Here is an 18,229-nt window from a genome sequence, read left to right as displayed (position 1 = left end):
ATAAAAATTAGAAAAATTGGTATATTAGAGGATGGTTTGTACAAAAGTGAATCGTAAGAAGGGAAAGGGGTTGGCAGGGAGAAAAAAGTAACTTCAAATTTTCACCGATAGCAGGTGCTGTATCACTTGCATCATTTGCAAATAAGTGCAAATGAGAGAAGCTTGTGGAAGACAGAATTCTGGATTATAGAATTATATAAAATGCAGGGTGTACTGCTGACAGCTCTTAATGAATGAATGCAAATTCCCAGTCATTGGGGGTGAACAGAATTGTTTTTGTGAAAAGAAAAATTTGTTACTGTGATGCTTACTTTGGTGGTGTGATGATTATGCACCACGAAAGGATGCAGAATAGTGACATTTTCGCTATGCCTGTGATTCATGCAGTTCTCGTGCACTGCTTGTTGATTTGTGCTGCTAGGACATTCATTTGCGATACCACAATGCTGGTATGGGCTTTGGATAACACTGGGCTGCATAATCGAGGGAAATCTGACAAATTTTCAGTTTTCTTGAAAATTCGTATTAGAGACTGTATTCTGGCAGGAGTGATAGGACCTCGATCTTTCTTCATTCTTTTCTGTGTTTGAAACTTTCATAAAACTTCTGCTACCGATTCCCCACTTACGTAAGGCAACTTCACTAACAATATCTTATCCACCAAAGTAAGCATCATAGCAACAAATTTTTCTTATCACAAAAACAATTCTGTTCAACCCCAAATGACTCGGAATTTGCATGCATTCATTATGAGCTGTTTTATAGAACTCTCATTCGCACGTATTTGCAAATGATGCACAGCGCCCTATATCAGTGAAAATTTGAAGTACATTTTTTATCTCAGCCCCAAAAAATCCCCTTCCTTGCGATTCACTTTTGTGCAAACCACACTCTAATACACCAATTTTTCAAATTTTATGAATTATTGAAATATCTAGGAACTTATGGGACACCCTGTATATGGCTTAAAGTAAAAAATATGATCTTAAAAATCTGATCCCTTCAGCTCTATCATGAGCCTAGCTTAGCTTATTGTTCTCCAAATTTTTCTTGCACAACTTTTCTTAGCCTCTTCTCAAGTATGTTTGCATAAATCTTACCTGGACACACACCCACATATATATAGGCAATAACAAGTTCTGCTTTCATCTGGAATTATCAGGATAACATTGTGCTACAGGACAGCAATATCATCAATATATGATTTTTATTTTATTTTATTTAGTGACATGCCACGTGTTATAGGTGTTGAAGTACTTTGTGCGTGTGCATGCAATCTGCATTTGCTGGCCTGCTTAGACGAGTGATTGCCAGCCAGGTTATCCAAGTGACCATATCCTGCTCTCCACAGGTGAGATTTGAACCTGCAACCACAGGTTGCAGGTTCAAATCTCACCAAAGGTATCTGACTGTCTTTAAGCAGTAGATGAATTTTACTGCCCAGTGCAAGACCACCACCACCATCTCCACTTACTGGAGGCCTAAAGTGGCTTGAAAAAGTTCCATGTTTGATCTTTAGGACAGGATTTTGGGATGACATAAAAAATGAATTTAAAAAAATCATAAAAATTAATAAAAATGGGGGAAAAAATCCTCACCCAATCCACAGTACCAATGTAGTGCAGACTTATATAACCTTTTGTGAGTGGGAGTCACAAAAAAAAAAAATAAATAAATAAATAAATAATATTGGATAAAGTCAGTCATGGTTAAAAGAATGTGGGATTTTTCAATCATGACTGATTTCATCCAATATTTTCCATTAATGCATAATAGACTGAAGAAGGATTAACTCTTTGTATAGTAAAATTGATTATAGAATCTCTGAATTTGCAAATTCTAACTTTGATTTTTTTTCCGTCGCAAACCAACATGAGAGTAAGCTAACGTGTCTAAAAATAATAAGATGAAAATCACCCAAAAATAAAGTGTTGATCTGACAGTTTAGTTAGTGGGTGAAGTGGATGATAATAAAATAATTTTTTTTTGTTGTTGCTGATCATGCAGTTTATATAACAACAATAATGAGTTGTTTTCCTTCTTTTGAAAAATAAAGACTAGATGCCTTTATTCATTTTTTATAAATACAATATCAAAGTTAAAGGAAACATGATATAATGCGAAAGAGAGAGAACTTATTCCACTAAAAGAAAAAAAAGAAAAAGATATTTCATATAGACTTCCACATGGTTTTAAAACAACCTGAACTAGTCAAATAGCATATTAGAGAATTTCTTAATTTCAAGTGCAAAACACCACTGCACCCAATGTATTTACTATTAGAAAAAATAAATTTAAAAAGAACATTTTTGCTGTTAAGCAGCTATAAACTTATTGTACTTTAATATTAAGAAATGAAGTAAAAAATATCTCATTTTATCTTATTATCTGAATATATCACTTGCCTATAGTTTGGAACAACTTCCTAATGGCAGTAGCTGAAAGGTATCTTTGTGATCGCAGATAATCCGCAGCAATACCAGACAAAACAGTAGTCACACTTAAAGCAATGTACAGGAAAGAATTCTGAAAACCATTCTGAATAAAATAAAAATGAGAAATGGTTAGAATTTGAACCTATACTGATAAACAGAATTAAATAATTTTATACTTAACCAATGATTTACTGAGTCTGTTCAGTAAATAAGATCAGTAAATATCATGAATAAAGGAAACTATATTCATGATTTGAATTTTTGAATTTTGAATTCAAGATAAATTGTATTTATCTTATTCCATTTACCTGTAATAAGCAGTAACTATCAGCTGGATAAGCACTGTATGTCTACACAGGGTCTCTTAGTAAACACCAATGTATGATTCAAACATGAAGACCTTTAAAGATTAAATTCCATTTAAAACGTTTTGATGGTTCAGACAACAAAAAAAAAAACTGCTCATATAGCAGATGTACATATATTTAGTTTCCATTAATGCATAATGGATTGAAGAAATGATTAACTCTTTGTATAGTGAAATTGATTTTAGAATCTCTGAATTTGCAAATACATATGCATTATTTGCCTTGCTAAATAAAAGAATATTTGATAATTCTTTAATACATGATACATCTTCTAATACCAGACTTTCCAAAATGACTTAGCATAATTATTCAATATTTGATAATATAGTGAACTCATAGGGACCAATGGAGTAGTTCATTACAGTGGATGATGTGCCATAGTGAACCACTCTAAGCATCATATTGATGAAATGGAATGCTTGCTGGAATTTCTGATACTATGTCATAATGAAGTCTACTATGGAGAGAGCTGCCTAAAAGCTCACAAAAAAAACAAGCAGAGAAGTTTCCAAAAATGGAAATAACTCGGATACATGTTCATGCACAATCGATTAGAATCACTTGATCAAACACTATGTGCAGCAAAACCTGCTATAGTATTTATTAGTGTTATATATAAACAGCATCTGTCCGTAATGAAATGACACCATCAGATGGAAAAAATGTTGGAAATGCTGATGGTTAATTAACTTCCAACTTACAAACTAATCCAGACAATTACTGCGATGTAAAAATCACCCAAATAATCAGTACACTTTTTGTGCATCTTACTTAAGAATTAAATACTTATTAAATGCATTCATCAAAGATGACCCCAGTCCTATGACTTAATTTCATATTCCTAGTAAAGAACTGTCTTAGTAATAATTTAAGTTTGAAATTTGTGATTTTTAAGCTACCATGACGTAATAAACAGCAGAGATAACATAATTATCATCAAAATAATTCAAGTTCTTAATGTCATATATGCCATTAAAATTGAATTACATTAACATGCAGAATTTTTTTTGCTGTCGCATTACAATTAATTTTCTATCCAAATTAAACTGCTCACTTACCCCCCTCCCCCAACTTCGGTTTAATTTATTGGTTTATTGGTTTTTTATTGGTTTAAGCCAATAAAAATACAATTTGGTCGGCTAAATACCTTAAGGGTCAAAACTATATAACTGAGAGGAGACCTCTACATAGCCTTTAAAGGAATGCAGAGAACCGAGCAGGGCTTCTGACCTAATGTCCAATCCTCACCTTCTCATGGTGGACCCTGTTGGGTATCTACCTGGATACTGAACGAATGAGAATGGGCTGGCAATTTGGGATTTAGCCTACCAAATTTGTATTCTAATTGGTTAAACCAAAATATGAAATGATGGTACAACATGGCAAAATTTCATGCCGGCTGGGTCATCGCTAGGGTTAAACAAAGCCCACGTTGTTTTCGCCAGTGAACCAGGGCGAACAGCGAAAAGTCAGCCACTGGAATAAATCTGAAAACACACCCCAACTCAACATCACCAGAGTTAAAGATCGGTACTATCAACATAAGAAGCCTGACTAGCAAAGAAATGGAGCTAGCTAAGGAATTAGATAAGTACCAGATCGATATAATAGGAGTGACTGAAACAAAAAAAGACAAAATCTGGTGAGATCTTTCTGAGCAACAAATACAAAATGTTATATTCAGACAATGACAATCAAGAAAAAGAAGGAGTAGCCATTGTATTCAACACAAAATACGAAGCTAATCTTCCTGAATGCAGGCATTCTCATATTTGTCCACATCACAGTAGAGTGATGTGGACAAATATGAGAATGAGGAACTGGATAATGAGACTTATTTGTGCCTATGGTCCCACAGAAGGTTCTACTAAGATAGAAGTATAGGAATTTTTTGATGCTTTAGAGAAAGCAGCTGACACAATGAAAAAGGAAAAGTTTGTCCTTGTTGGGGATCTAGATAGCAGAGTAGGAAATGATTGTCAGATATACAAAAATATTTTGGGAAAATTTAGAGAAAAGAGCAAAGCTAATAATAATGGCAAATATCTGTTGGATTTCTGCTCAGGTGTCATGGACTGGTTATTACTAACACCATTTTCCAACATAAAAATGTCCACAAATAAATTCACATGGAGAGAAGAGGCAAGGAATAAGAAAAGTCTCATTGACTATGTTATTGTTGATAGTGATGTCTTCTCCCTGGTGCAGGACACCAGAGCGTACAGAGGATTTGAAATTGGAAGTGATCGCTATTTAGTCTTGAGCAGGATAAAATTGAATTTCGTATTGAAAAGAATAACATGTAAGAAAGTTTTAAAGCGAATAAAAGTTTAACAGCTCTCAGATGTGAACAGTAGACTAAAATACACAAAGATTATTGAAGAAAAAAAAATGAAAACATTTGAGAACAGCAACCAAACCTTGGAGATTCAGTGCAAGCCTTGAAGAAAACACTGATTGATTCAGCCAGAGAGGCATGTGGTGAGGTTGTGTGCAAGGATAGAAAAATCAGAACTCAATGGTGGACACAGGAAGTTAAAGAGGCAGTGAAGGAAAAGAAGAAAGCATACCAAAAGTTCCTGGCATATAAGTCAGCTTGTGCTCTTAGAGAATACAGAGACAAATTTAAGAAAGTGAAACACTGTGTAAAACTAGCTAAACGAAAGTCATGGGAGAACTTTGGCAAGAATATAGAAAATAAATATCAAGAAGGTGGCAAAATGTTCTGGAGGTTGTTGAAGATGCTTAGAAATGGAGGAAAGAGTACTGTTAAAGGAGTTAGGGATGATAAAGGTGACATAAAAACGGGAGAAAAAGATATCCTTGAAGTATGGAGTAATTACTTTGAAAAACTGCTAAACGAAACAAGCAGTGATTACAGCACAGTTTTAAAAAACACTGACCAGGTAGGCAGTCAGGAATACATATCCATACTTGAAGTAGAAAAAGCCATCAAAGGCTTGAAATGTGGAAAGGCAGCAGGAGTAGATGATATTCGACCAGAAATGCTGAAGAATGGTGGTATAAAAGTCTTACAGTGGCTGCACTGCATAGTTCAGAAAGCCTGGGCAGAGGGACAAATTCCTGATGATTTGAGTAGAGCTTTCATTGTACCCATATATAAGAAGGGAAATAAAACTGAATGAGAATTACAGGGGCATTTCATTACTGAGTGTTCCTGGTAAGATATATGCAAGTATACTTGAGAAACGGTTGAGAAGAACTGTGGAAGAAAAGCTTGGTGAAGAACAAGCTGGATTCAGGCCAAATAGAGGCTGTCAGGATCAGATCTTCACTTTATGAAAAATAGTTGAGAAAGCACAGGAATATAACAAAGATCTATATTTAAGTTTTGTCAATCTGCAAAGGCATATGACAAGGTGCCAAGAGAGAAGCTATTCTATACACTACAGTTATATGTTTCATTGGGGCATCATATCACACAATAGGGCATTATATCACGCAATACTTTGTAAGTCAGCAGTTAGAATTGAAGGAAGTACAGGTAGATGGTTTAATGTTAAATCTGGCGTGAGACAAGGATGTACATTATCCTCTCTGTTATTCATTATCTGTATGGATCACATTATGAAAGTAGTATTAAACATGATATCAAAATTGGAGATGTTAATGTCAGCTCTTTGCTTTATGTGGACGATGTTATACTTCTAAATAAATCCGCTACAAGTCTGCATGATTCTCTGACTAAATTGAATAGCTGTTGTAATAGATATGGTATGAAGGTCAGCAATAAAAAGACAAAGACAATGAAAATAGGCAGAATCATTGAAAATGTCAACTGTGTTGTGAATGGAGAACCTGTGGAACAATTAAAACATTTCAGCTACTTAGGCACAATTTTTACTGAAGATGGTAAACTAAATATAGAAATAGACAACAGAATCAGCAAAGCTGGTATCGTGGGAAGTCAATTGAATAAATTCATATGGAATAAGAAAGAAATTAGTAGGAACACTAAATTAGCTGTATACAAGACTGTGTTCAAACCAATTTTAACTTATGGATCTGAGAGCTGGGTCAGAAGTAAAACACTTGACCAAAGACTAGAGACCTCAGATATGAGAGTCTTGAGAAAGATTAGAGGCACGAACAGATGGAATCAATGGCAATATCATATTAAAAACGAGGATATTAGGAAAGAACTTGACACTGTCAGCATCCAAGAATGAGTTAGCAGAGCTAATCTCAGGTGGTATGGTCACCTAAATAGAATGGGCGAGGAAAGATTAGCAAAACAAGTGTTCTCTGCCAGGTTGGCAGCAAAACGACCCAGAGGAAGACCGAGATATAGGTGGATTGAGACAGTACAAAGTGCCTTAGACGATAGAAATATAAGATCTGATAATGTTGGAGTTTTGACAAGTAAACGGACTGATTTGGAGGAAAATTGTAGATAGGAAATTAGTAATGATGTAAATTTTTCATGTAGTACTATCATATCCTGTACACCCCTTGAGGGTACATGCAGGAATTTGATGATGATGAAATCCCAAATTGCCAGCCCATCCTCATTCGTTCAGTAGCCAGGTAGTAACCCATCAGGGTGCACCATGAGAAGGTGAGGATTATACATTAGTTCAGAAGCCCTGGTCAGTTCTCCACATTCCTTTAAAAGCTATGTGGAGGTCTCCTCTAAGTTATACAGCTTTGACCATTAAGCACCCCTAGTTTTAATTCCTCTGTACGTAATTTCAATAAGTACCGAGTCCTCTTTGCTGTGCTGTGCAATTAGTATTGCCTCGACTTCAGGGTTTACTACGAGTATTGCAGCTCTCTTTCTTTCTAATCCTTTGGAAAAAATATTTTATAATTACTAGGAATACCACATATTTTGTTGTTGATGTTGTAGGGTTCTTGTATTAATGCCAGTCCTATATATTTTCTCTTTATGAATTCTGTTAGGTTATTTACAACCTTTATGGAGCATTGCAGATTTATTTGAAGGCATGGCAGGGAAGTAGTGCTGTTTTTGCTAGCTCTATTATTGCTTTCCATAGTCTGTGTTTTAAATTTTGATCTGTCTATAGTAGTTTTATGTCACCAGTCTTTGCTTAGTGCCATATGCTTGTAGTTGTTTTTTGGCATGCTTGTTGTGATTTTGGCAGTTTATGCAGTTCATCTCCGACTTATTTTGTGTGCACTCGCTAAACTTATGTTCTTTTGAGCAGAATGGACAGGTGGTTTTCCCCCTGCAGTCTTGTGTGTGATGGTGGAATTTATTGCGGTTAAAGCATCTCAGGACGTTTACGTAGTCTGCACAATGGCAAATTTTCCACATTTTGACACTAGTTTTCAGCAATTTGGTCCTCACCATTGGATCGACTTCAATAATTAAGTTTCTCTTGTTTGTTTTTTTTATTTGTCATGATGAATTTTTGTGTCAGCTTTGTATCGGTACTTAAGAGTTCTTATTCTGCATGCGGATTGAATCAATTGCATTATTGGTGTCAATTTCACTGGGAATGTCATATATAATGTCTTGGAAGATATTTGCTACTGGTATTTGCTACTAACATGTCTTTGCATTCCTTCATGATTTTGTTATGTAGCAAATCGATGTCGGTCTTTTTTTTTTTATTCAATTAAGACTCTCCTCCGTTAGTAATACTTTTCATTTTTGTGATTCCGATTTTGATTTTCATTGGGTCGATTTTTTCTTTGATGATATTTTTAGTTTCCTCGCTGTTTAATTGAGCTATCGGTTTCACTATGAGTTTACAGCATGCGTTGTTTTTAGAATTGTCTTTAACGGCATGCGAGTATAGCTGAGTTAGCCTGTTCCTGGTTGTTTGTAGCAGTCTGTTGTTCTATTGATACTTTAGTTTCGTTTTTCATTTTATTGAAAACCTTTGTTAATTCACTCACCATGGTTAGTATGTCCTTTTATAAATTGTTCCTTAAATTGCCGCTTACTTTGGCTATGTTACGCAGCAAATCTAGGGCTTTTTCGAATTCTAATTCGTCCCATGTCACCATTTTACTATTACTCAAAGTTGTAGTATTATATCCTCCTATTGAACTGCTAACTTTTCTAATGTACAAAGTTCAAGAAAAATGTACTTACAGTTTTCCTGCTTGTTCCTAGAAGTCACGCTTCCATTGAATTAGGTTTCCAGTGGTAGCAGTTGGGAGGGTAGCAGCTAATCGTATTATGCAAGGATCATGATTTTGAGGGTAGCTGAACGATAGATACAATCAGAACAGCAGTATTCAGTCCATAAAGATAGAATAAAATTCACTCATACGTGCTTAGAACTGTGAAACTATAGAGTAAGTTACTCACTGTTAGATAGAGCATTGTACAAGCTATCAGTCGATACCAGATACATACATCCAGTTATTCTGTTAGATACCGCACAAATCAAGGTAAAAGCAGGAGCGATTTCAGGCATGTCCGAGCCCACTCTCTGTGTGTGTGTGTGTGTGTGTGTGTGTGTGTGTGTGTGTGTGTGTGTGTGTGTGTGTGTGTGTGTGTTCATTCAAGTCTTTTGAATGCCGGAATAATAATAGCTTGAGTTAACAAAATACTGGTTTTGCACACATAACTTAATACACACAATATGTTGCAGACAGAGTGAAAATCTCTACAGAGAAAAACGTTCAGCTCATCTACCCTTTTTGTTAGACTCAACGGCCTGTCATGGAGAAGCTTGGCCTTTTTAGAAACCTGATAATGCATATGATTTGAGGGGGGGGGGCAGGCATCTTATCTGCATTGTTGTCTGCTATGGCTGTAAATTGTGTGTTCTTCAGGTCAGTCTGCCCATTTTGAGGGATGTAAAAGAACCCAAACTGTCAAAGAACCCTGATGAAGATTCTTTGCATTCTAGATAGGATTTGAAATAGAGAGCTTTGTCTATGCTGCCTGAGCCATGAAGGCTTTCAAAAGACATATTTGAATTTATTAGATCACCAAAGTAGAGTGATACTACATAGCAACCAGTGAACCTGTGGTTTAATTTGAATAAACTTGTATACAAACATTTTTTTTTTTTTTTTTTTGAACAGACATCAAATAACTCAATGACTACTCCTTCTCTGCTTAAGGTTGAAACTTACCCAACTTCAAACATATGGCTGTATCAGGTTTCCAAAAATTTGAGACTACAATGATGAGACTTTCAGCTGAAAAGTAACATTGGATTTTGAATCCCATTCAGTAAATGAGAAATATTTAAAGAGTTTCAGCTAAAAATAAGTTAGCCCATCTGATATATATATAAAGATGAAAGGACTATTCTTCCTATCATGTTTAAACTCCTTCTTGGCTTATGGGTCACCCTGTTCTCGGATCATTTTCCCCTCTCCACAACACACACACACACGCACACACAAACACCATCTCACAAAACAGACAAACCAGAACAGCAGAAAGTAACTGGCAATCTTAAATGTTTCCATCCTGATTCATCAGTTTCTGAAGAAAAAATTTCCTTGTAGATATTTTGAATAACACTGTACTTACTTTTACATTGAGGCAAAAAAAAAAAGCACTTCTTACAGAAAGCCAGATAACCAAACATTTACTTAATAGGTTTGTTTATTTATTGCTTAAATTGTCAATAAAAATTACAAACAAAATGCATATATTAATAATTTACCTTTTCAATTGGGAAATGCAATATGGAATGCATGTAGTTGGGTAATTCTGTTAGCAATGTATAAAATGCCCAAGCAGCGCAGAATTTTGTAATTCCAAGAGCCCACACAGCACGCGATGTCAGTATAGCTTTCCAAGGAACACCATCCTAGATGAAAAAAAAAGAAAAAGTTTATTCAAAAATTAAATGTTTAGTATGCTAATTGCAATTCTAGAGAGAGAGAGAGAGAGAATTTTTGTGCTTGTATGTATACTCTCTCTCTCTCTCTCTCTCTACACACACACACACACACACACACACACACACACACACACACACACACACACACACACACACACACACACACACACACAGAGAGTAACCCATAAGTCACAAGGAGTTTAAACATTATCCTTTTTTTATTGTTCTAAAGAAACCCACACCACTAGAATGGAACTCCTGGGCATTTTTTTGGTGAACGAATAATTTTGCAAAGATCTACGATTAACCGGCCATCACATTCTCCAGATATGATGGCTACCAAACTCTTCCTAGGGCGTTACCTGAAGGATAAGGTGTATGTCAACAAGCCTCAGACAATCCAACAGCTGAAGGAGAATATTCATGCAAAAATTAGGGCACTGCAGCAAGAAACATTAACAGCTGCTATGGAACATGCCACAGAAAGGACCTGTCTTTGTGAAGCCATAAATGGAAAGCATTTATACAGGGTGTCCCAAAATTCACGCAAGAAGTATTTTGATAGAAAACACAAGTTTTTAATTAAAAATTGTAATTTCTTATTGATTCATAAAGTATACAGTATAGGGTTATGCATGGAATAGCATATCGGGTAAATGGCCTCCATGGCTTTGCTGGCACATATGCACTCTTTTGTCGAAATTTTCCATGACAGTTTTGCATAAATGTGGCTGAATTTCGTTGATACAGTGCTCTATTTCCTCCTTCAAGGCGTGGGTGGTTGTGAGTTTGTTGGCATAAATCTTAGACTTCAAAAAACCCCAAAGAAAAAAGTCCAACGGCATTAAGTCACATGATCTGGGCGGCCAATTCTGATCACCAAAACGGGAAATTACACGACCAGGAAATGACTCATGCAGTAATTGAATCGTTTCTCGGGCTGTATGGCATGTCTTGTTGAAACCACATGTCGTCCACATCCATATCTTGCAATTTAGGCACAAAAAACTGGATTATCATGTCGCGATAACGAGCACCGTTAACTGTTATTGCCTTACCAGCCGCATTTTCGAAGCAGAATGGACCGATGATGCCTCCAGCCCAAAATTCGCACCAAACAGTGACACGTTGTGGATGCATTTGTTTCTCAACAATCACTCGTGGATTTTCTGAATCCCAAATGAGACAATTTTGTCGATTAACGAAGCCATCAAGATGAAAATGAGCCTCATCGCTGAAGATGCTTTTGTTCGAAAAATAAGCATCCATTGGTTGTTGTTCCATAATCCATTCAACGAACTCTCTTCGCTGTGTGTGGTCATTTTTAATAACCCTGAACTGTGAGCTGTCACGCTGTCTTTTTTTTCTCGTTGGCAACACTTTACCGCACAAATGACGCTAAATTTAAATCTTGATTGAATTTTGGGACACCCTGTATAATGTGGGTTTTCTTAACTGATAAAAAATCTCCAGGTTATATACTTAATTATAACGAAAAAGAATAAAATAATAATAATAATTATTATTATTATTAGGAGAGACCTCTAGGGAGTCAGGGACTCATCAAGGGAGGCCACATACTACATACCAGCTATCATACTTATTCTTGAATTCTTTTCTTTTAGGCTGTAAGTTATTCTTGAATTCATTCACACTGCTTGCACTCACATCATCCAATGGCAATCCATTCCAATCGTGCTCCATCGTCTGAGAGAAAAATCTAGCCCTCACACCCTTCTTGGCGGCCTTCATTCTCAGCTTCCAAGGATGCCCTCTTGTCCTTTCCCCACTCTCCATAAATTGAAAAATTCCATCAAATGAAATTCTGTATGACCCTTTCAGAAGTTTGTAAGTCTCAACAATCTACAAATTCTCAATCTGTTCTTCATAATCAGTATTCCACAATCCTGATATCATTTTTAACACTCTCCTTTGTACCCTCTCCAATCAGAATCACAATGGAAACCAGAAGACAAGACCTGCACACAATAGTCCAAGTGAGGTCTTATCAAGGCCTTGTTAAGAGGCAAAATAACATCGTTATCTTTACATGTGAACATTCGTTTCAGCATTGCAATTATCTTTTGCAATGTTTGCAATCTTTGCCACATGGCCCCTAAACTTCAACTTCCTATCTATTAACACTCCAAGATCCCTAGCCTCATCAGTTTCTTCTAGCCTAATCCCACCAATATAATAAGACACTGGGTATCTAATCATGCCGAAGTGAATGACTTTACATTTACTGACATTGAACTGACACCCATTTTTCCATGCCCACAATTCCAGATTATTCAAATCATTCTGCAAAGACTGCATATCAGAAGCTTTCCTGATATGATGCTACCCAATCAATATTTGGATAATTAAAGTCTCCCATTATGATAGCTCTTTTCACACTCACCTTTTCTATTTGGTAATGCATTTCTTCATCATCAGCATATAACTGTATGTCACTTGTCAAATCCTTACCAATATCATTAATGTACAGATTGAATAACAGTGGATCAAGCACTAATCCCTGTGGTGCATCACCTGTTATTTTTTCTTTTTATTTTTTTATTATTAATCTCCGTACTGGTTATGGGCAGTACTACCCTTACAACACTTCCAAACATCTCATCCAGACTTAATATAGGCCTAAGCCTTTACAAGTGTTTTACCCTATGCCTGTTCTAGTTATCACTGTAGTCATGTCATTCTCTAGTGGAAACAGCATGCTACCAGTGTGCCCTGTAGGACACTCAAGGAAAGAACTTTTATTCTGCATAAGCCCAAACTGATTTAAGTCTTTATAGCTATCTGCACTCCATACGCCATGTAAAGAGATGGTGGCGCTGATAAACCTCGGAGTTGGCCCATGCTCCTCCTGTATATTACTAACTAGATCTTGGTTATTTTTATATTAGTTTCCTTTATTATTATGGCTATAGGCTAGTGGGTGCCCTGTTCCCACCACCTGGGCATCAACTACCCAAACGTCACCATCTCTTTTAGTTACTAAGTCTGGCTTACGCAAACCCATGGAGGTCCTATAATGTGGTTCCTCTGTGGTCTTCCAACCTTGTTCTTAAAGCGGCTGTTCAGAATGGAGACCACGGCATCATGCCTCCACATGTGGAACCCATGGGTGTGGAAGCAACACTGGGCTTCCACAACTTCAAACTTCAAACATATGAGACAATGTCTCACTGTGGTGGCAGCCAGCCCTACAGTATGAGTTGTCACTACCCCTTCAAGCTGTGGGGGTCGAGTGGGCAGGGCACTGATCCTCATCCTGATAAGGTCAATATACTCGAACCCAGGGAGGAGTCTGGTGCCATCCCTTACCCAGTCATGCTAGGGAGACACCAGATATGACTTTTTAAAAGGAGCACCATCTACAGAATAGTGCAGCAGATATGCCCACTGCTTGTGTTCTGTGGGTGCTAACTCAATTAAGGTACCTTGATAATGGGACAAGCCTTTATCCTGCAAAGTCTTCTTGCATTAAGGGCTATAGAAAGCCTCTCTGCAGATAGGAGAAGATAGTTCTAACTTCGCAATTCTGGACAGCCGCAAGCGTGAGATCAGCCATCTAAGTGATGGAACCCTGAGTCCACCATCCTTCACCCTCACATGGAAATAGGCAGTAGGGGTGTCGGGAAGCAGTCAGAGCCATGATCTCATGGTTGAACGGATAGCCCTGTCCATTCGGGACAGTACCGAAATATATGTCCTACCAAGCATCAACTTGTGGTAAAAGCAAGGTAGGAAATAGCGGGAAAGGAGAAACAGTCTTTGCTGGGACTTGAGAGGAGCTTTCCTCAAAGAAGTGATCCCAGCTTCTAGGATAGAAGGAACAGAAGACCTTCCCTTTGGGGTGAACATGATACCGAGGTATCTCCACTCTTCCAGGATGGTCAAAGCATGCAATGGCCTCCCGTGCAGGGAAAACCCCATAGTCCGGACAAGAGGGAACAAGAGCTAAAGAGCAGGACTTCTCTACATTAATAGAAAGGCCTCTAATAGAGAAAGAGTCAATTGCCTGGTCAAGGAGTTCCTGCAAGCCTACCTTAAGTAGAAGCCACAAGAATAAGATCATCTGCAAAGGCCTTAGGGTTAAAGAAAGAAGTGCCTAGAGAGTAGACTATATGGCTAGGAAGAGAATGAAAAAAACTCATCTATGACACAGTTAAAGAAAAAGGGGAGATAGAGGATCACCCTGGCGAACACCCTGCACTGCGGGAATAAAAGTCGCACGGTACCCTGTAGTGTTAGTGATGGAGCTACCCAAGTATAGCTCTATAACATAGGAAAGAAAAGGTTCTGGACATCCAGCAATAGACAGCACTCGAAGGAGAGCAGGAAGGGAGACACTATCAAAAGCCTTTTGGAGATCCAGCAACGCCATATATAGAGGCTTAAGGCAGCATCGGGAATCAGAGAGAAGAGAAGAAAGAAGATATCAGAGGATAATTGCTATGTTGAAGCGAACTTTGACATGTAAGGACAAGGAAGTAATTTTGCCTCTTTATAAGGCTTTAATAAGACCACACTTGGATTACTGTGTGCAGATTTGGTCTCCTGGGTTCCAAGGGGATAAAGAAGCTGTGGAAAGGATGCAAAGAAGAGTTACAAAGATTATATCCGGATTATGGGATTTAGATTATGAGGACAGATTGCGAGTATGTGGATTACAGACCCTGGTTAACAGGAGAAAGAGGGGTGATATGATAGAGGATTATAAACTATTGAATGGGTGTTATAGAATTTCAAATGATGAAATTTTCAGTTATATGGAAGGCGGAGAGAGAACACAGGAGCATCCATGGAAGTTAAGGTTGTTCCCAGTCAAGAAAGGGTTAAGATCTAGGTTTTTCAAAGAAGTGAGTGAGTGGAATAATTTGCCCTTATGGGTAGTGAGTGCATCTAGTCTAAATGAATTTAAGGAAGGTATGATAGCTGGGTTGGGTAATTTACAGCCTCCCTCGAAGAGTCCTTGACCCCCTGAAGGTCTCAAATAATAATAATAATAAATATATATTCTTGGCACAACCATCCGAAGGGACAAAAGCTCTCTGTCTATAATCATGCTGTATACGTTGCTGAATTCGTTTAACTAAGATTTTATGATAGAGGATAAGTATCACAGGGGAGATGGTAATAGGTCTAAAGTCTGATGCACAGCTTGAAGTTTCTTTCTTCGGAAGGAAGATAGTTCTTGAAGCACGTAGCTATGGTGGTAATGCTTTACTGGAAAGGAGAATGTCCAATAAGTCTTGAAGAATCTTCAGCGGCATCTTCCAAAGCCTAGATGCAGGAAAGAAATCAGGTCTGGAAGTGGAGAAATTAGATGGAAGAGTTGCTTTAATCTCCTGGATGGAGACAGGCTGGTATATCTGAAGGGCAGAAATGGAAATCAATACTGTAGGTTGGTCATCATCATCAGGGAAGTGTGGAAGTGGAGCAGAAAAGAATGTACTCCAGAATTTAATCATTATTTAAGTCTGCTAGATGTGGAGGGGAAGCACCATCAAGGATGGTTTTGGCACATTGCCCTCTATTATTTTTTTACAGAGGGCCTGCATAGCTCCTCTTCCTCTGCTTCCTATTTGACAAGGTCACTGTAGTTGCAAAAAAAATTGTTTGTTGCAGCAAATGTTCTTTAGCATAGCACCAAAGCTATGAGGATTTAACTGAGACTGATACAGTGATGAATGGTAATATATTAACAATAACAAACTGCTGAAAACTAATTTGTTAAAGCGAGCTAATTCACTATAGCAGTGTTTGCTATAAATCATATTTCAAGGAAATCCATAAAATTTCTTCTGTCAAAATATTAAACTTTTGTTTCATGAAACCCAAAATTTAAAGACTGACCATATAATGCATTATTCAAAATAATCCTTTAATGGGTGAATTGTTCAACAGAGTCATCATCATCAACTTCCTGACATGTACCCTCAAGGGGTGTACAGGATATGATAGTACTACATGAAAAATTTACATCATTACTAACCTCCTATCTACAATTTTCCTACAAATCAGTCTAAAATTTGTCAAAATTCCAACATTATCCGATCTTATATTTCTATCGTCTAAAGCACTTTGTACAGTATCAATCCACCTATATCTTAGTCTTTTCCCTGCCAACCTGGCAGAGAACACTTGCTTTGCTAATCTTTCCTCGCCCATTCTGTTTAGGTGACCAAACCACCTCAGATTAGTTCTGCTAACACATTCCTGGATGCGGACAATGTCAAGTTCATTCCTAATATCCTTGTTTTTAATATGATATTGCCATTGATGTCATCTGTTCACACCTCTAATCTTTCTCAGGACTCTCATATCTGCGGTCTCTAGTCTTTGGTCAAGTGTTTCACTTCTGACCCAGCTCTCAGATCCATAAGTTAAAACTGGTTTGAACACTGCCTTGTATACAGCTAATTTAGTGTTCTGACTAATTTCTCATTTATTCCATATGAATTTATTCAATTGACTTCTAACTTAACAGCTTTGTTGATTCTGTTGTCGATTTCCATATTTAATTTACCATCTTCACTAACTCGTGCCTAAGTAGCTGAAATGTTTTACTTGTTCCACAGCTTCTCCGTTCAAAACGCAATTGATATTTTCAACGATTCTGCCTATTTTCATTGTCTTTGTCTTTTTATTGCTGACCTTGATTCCATATCTTTTACAAACAGTTATTCAATTTAGTCAGGGAAACTTCCAGACTTGTAGCGGATTTATTTAGAAGTATAACATCTTCCGCATAAAGCAAAGAGCTGACATTAGCATCTAAAATTTTGATATCATGTTTAATATCACTTTCCTTCATAATTTGATCCATATAGATAATGAATAACAGAGGGGATGATGTACATCCTTCTCTCACACCAAAATTAACATTAAACCATCTTCCTGTACCTGCTTCAATTCTAACTGCTGACTTACAACTCAAATAAAGACTAAGTATTGCTTGATATAATGACTCATTGACACCATATAACTTAGTGTATTCAATAGCTTCCCTCTTGGCACCTTGTCATATGCCTTTTCCAGATCGACAAAACTTAAATATAGATCTTTGTTATGTTCCCATGCTTTCTCAACTATTTCTCGTAAAGTGAAGATCTGATCCTGACAGCCTCTATTTGGCCTGAATCCAGCTTGTTCTTCACCAAGCTGTTCTTCCACAATTCTTCTCAACTGTTTCTCAAGTATACTTGCATATATCTTAACAGGAACACTCAGTAATGAAATACCCCTGTAATTCTCACATTGTTTTATTTCCTTTTTTATATATGGGTACTATGAGAGCTCTACTCCAATCATCAGGAATTCGTCCCTGTGTCCAAGTTTTCTGAACTATGCAGTGCAACTGTAAGACTTTTATACCACCATACTTCAGCATTTCTGGTTGAATATCATCTACTCCTGCGGCCTTTCAACATTTCAGGCCTTTGATGGCTTTTTCTACTTCAAGTATGGATATATATTCCTGACTGAATGCGTGGTCAGTGTTTTTTACCACTGTGCTGTCATCACTGCTTGTTTTGTTCAGCAGTTTTTCAAATAATTACTCCATACTGCAAGAATATCTTTTTCTCCCGTTTTCATGTCACCTTTATCATCT

General features: G+C 37.1%; 1 protein-coding gene across 1 annotated transcript in view; it reads right to left on the bottom strand.

The window, feature by feature from the left end:
- Nucleotides 1–18,229, bottom strand: part of LOC150106910 (sialin-like) — a 74,366-nt gene that overhangs the window by 19,952 nt on the left and 36,185 nt on the right. Inside the window, exons 6-7 of the mRNA XM_090393503.1 lie at nucleotides 10,426–10,572; nucleotides 2,406–2,538 (exon numbers count right to left, since the gene is read on the bottom strand). Coding sequence (XP_090249629.1) covers nucleotides 2,406–2,538; nucleotides 10,426–10,572 — 280 coding nt within the window. The remainder of the gene's footprint in view (nucleotides 1–2,405; nucleotides 2,539–10,425; nucleotides 10,573–18,229) is intronic.

Source organism: Typopeltis vanoorti, chromosome 5 (assembly GCF_054136105.1).
Source record: "Typopeltis vanoorti isolate ZY-2024b chromosome 5, IOZ_Tvanoo_1.0, whole genome shotgun sequence".
NCBI lineage: Eukaryota > Metazoa > Arthropoda > Arachnida > Uropygi > Thelyphonidae > Typopeltis > Typopeltis vanoorti.
Note: the sequence above shows the minus strand (reverse complement) of the source record. Positions and strands in the feature narration are given on the sequence as shown.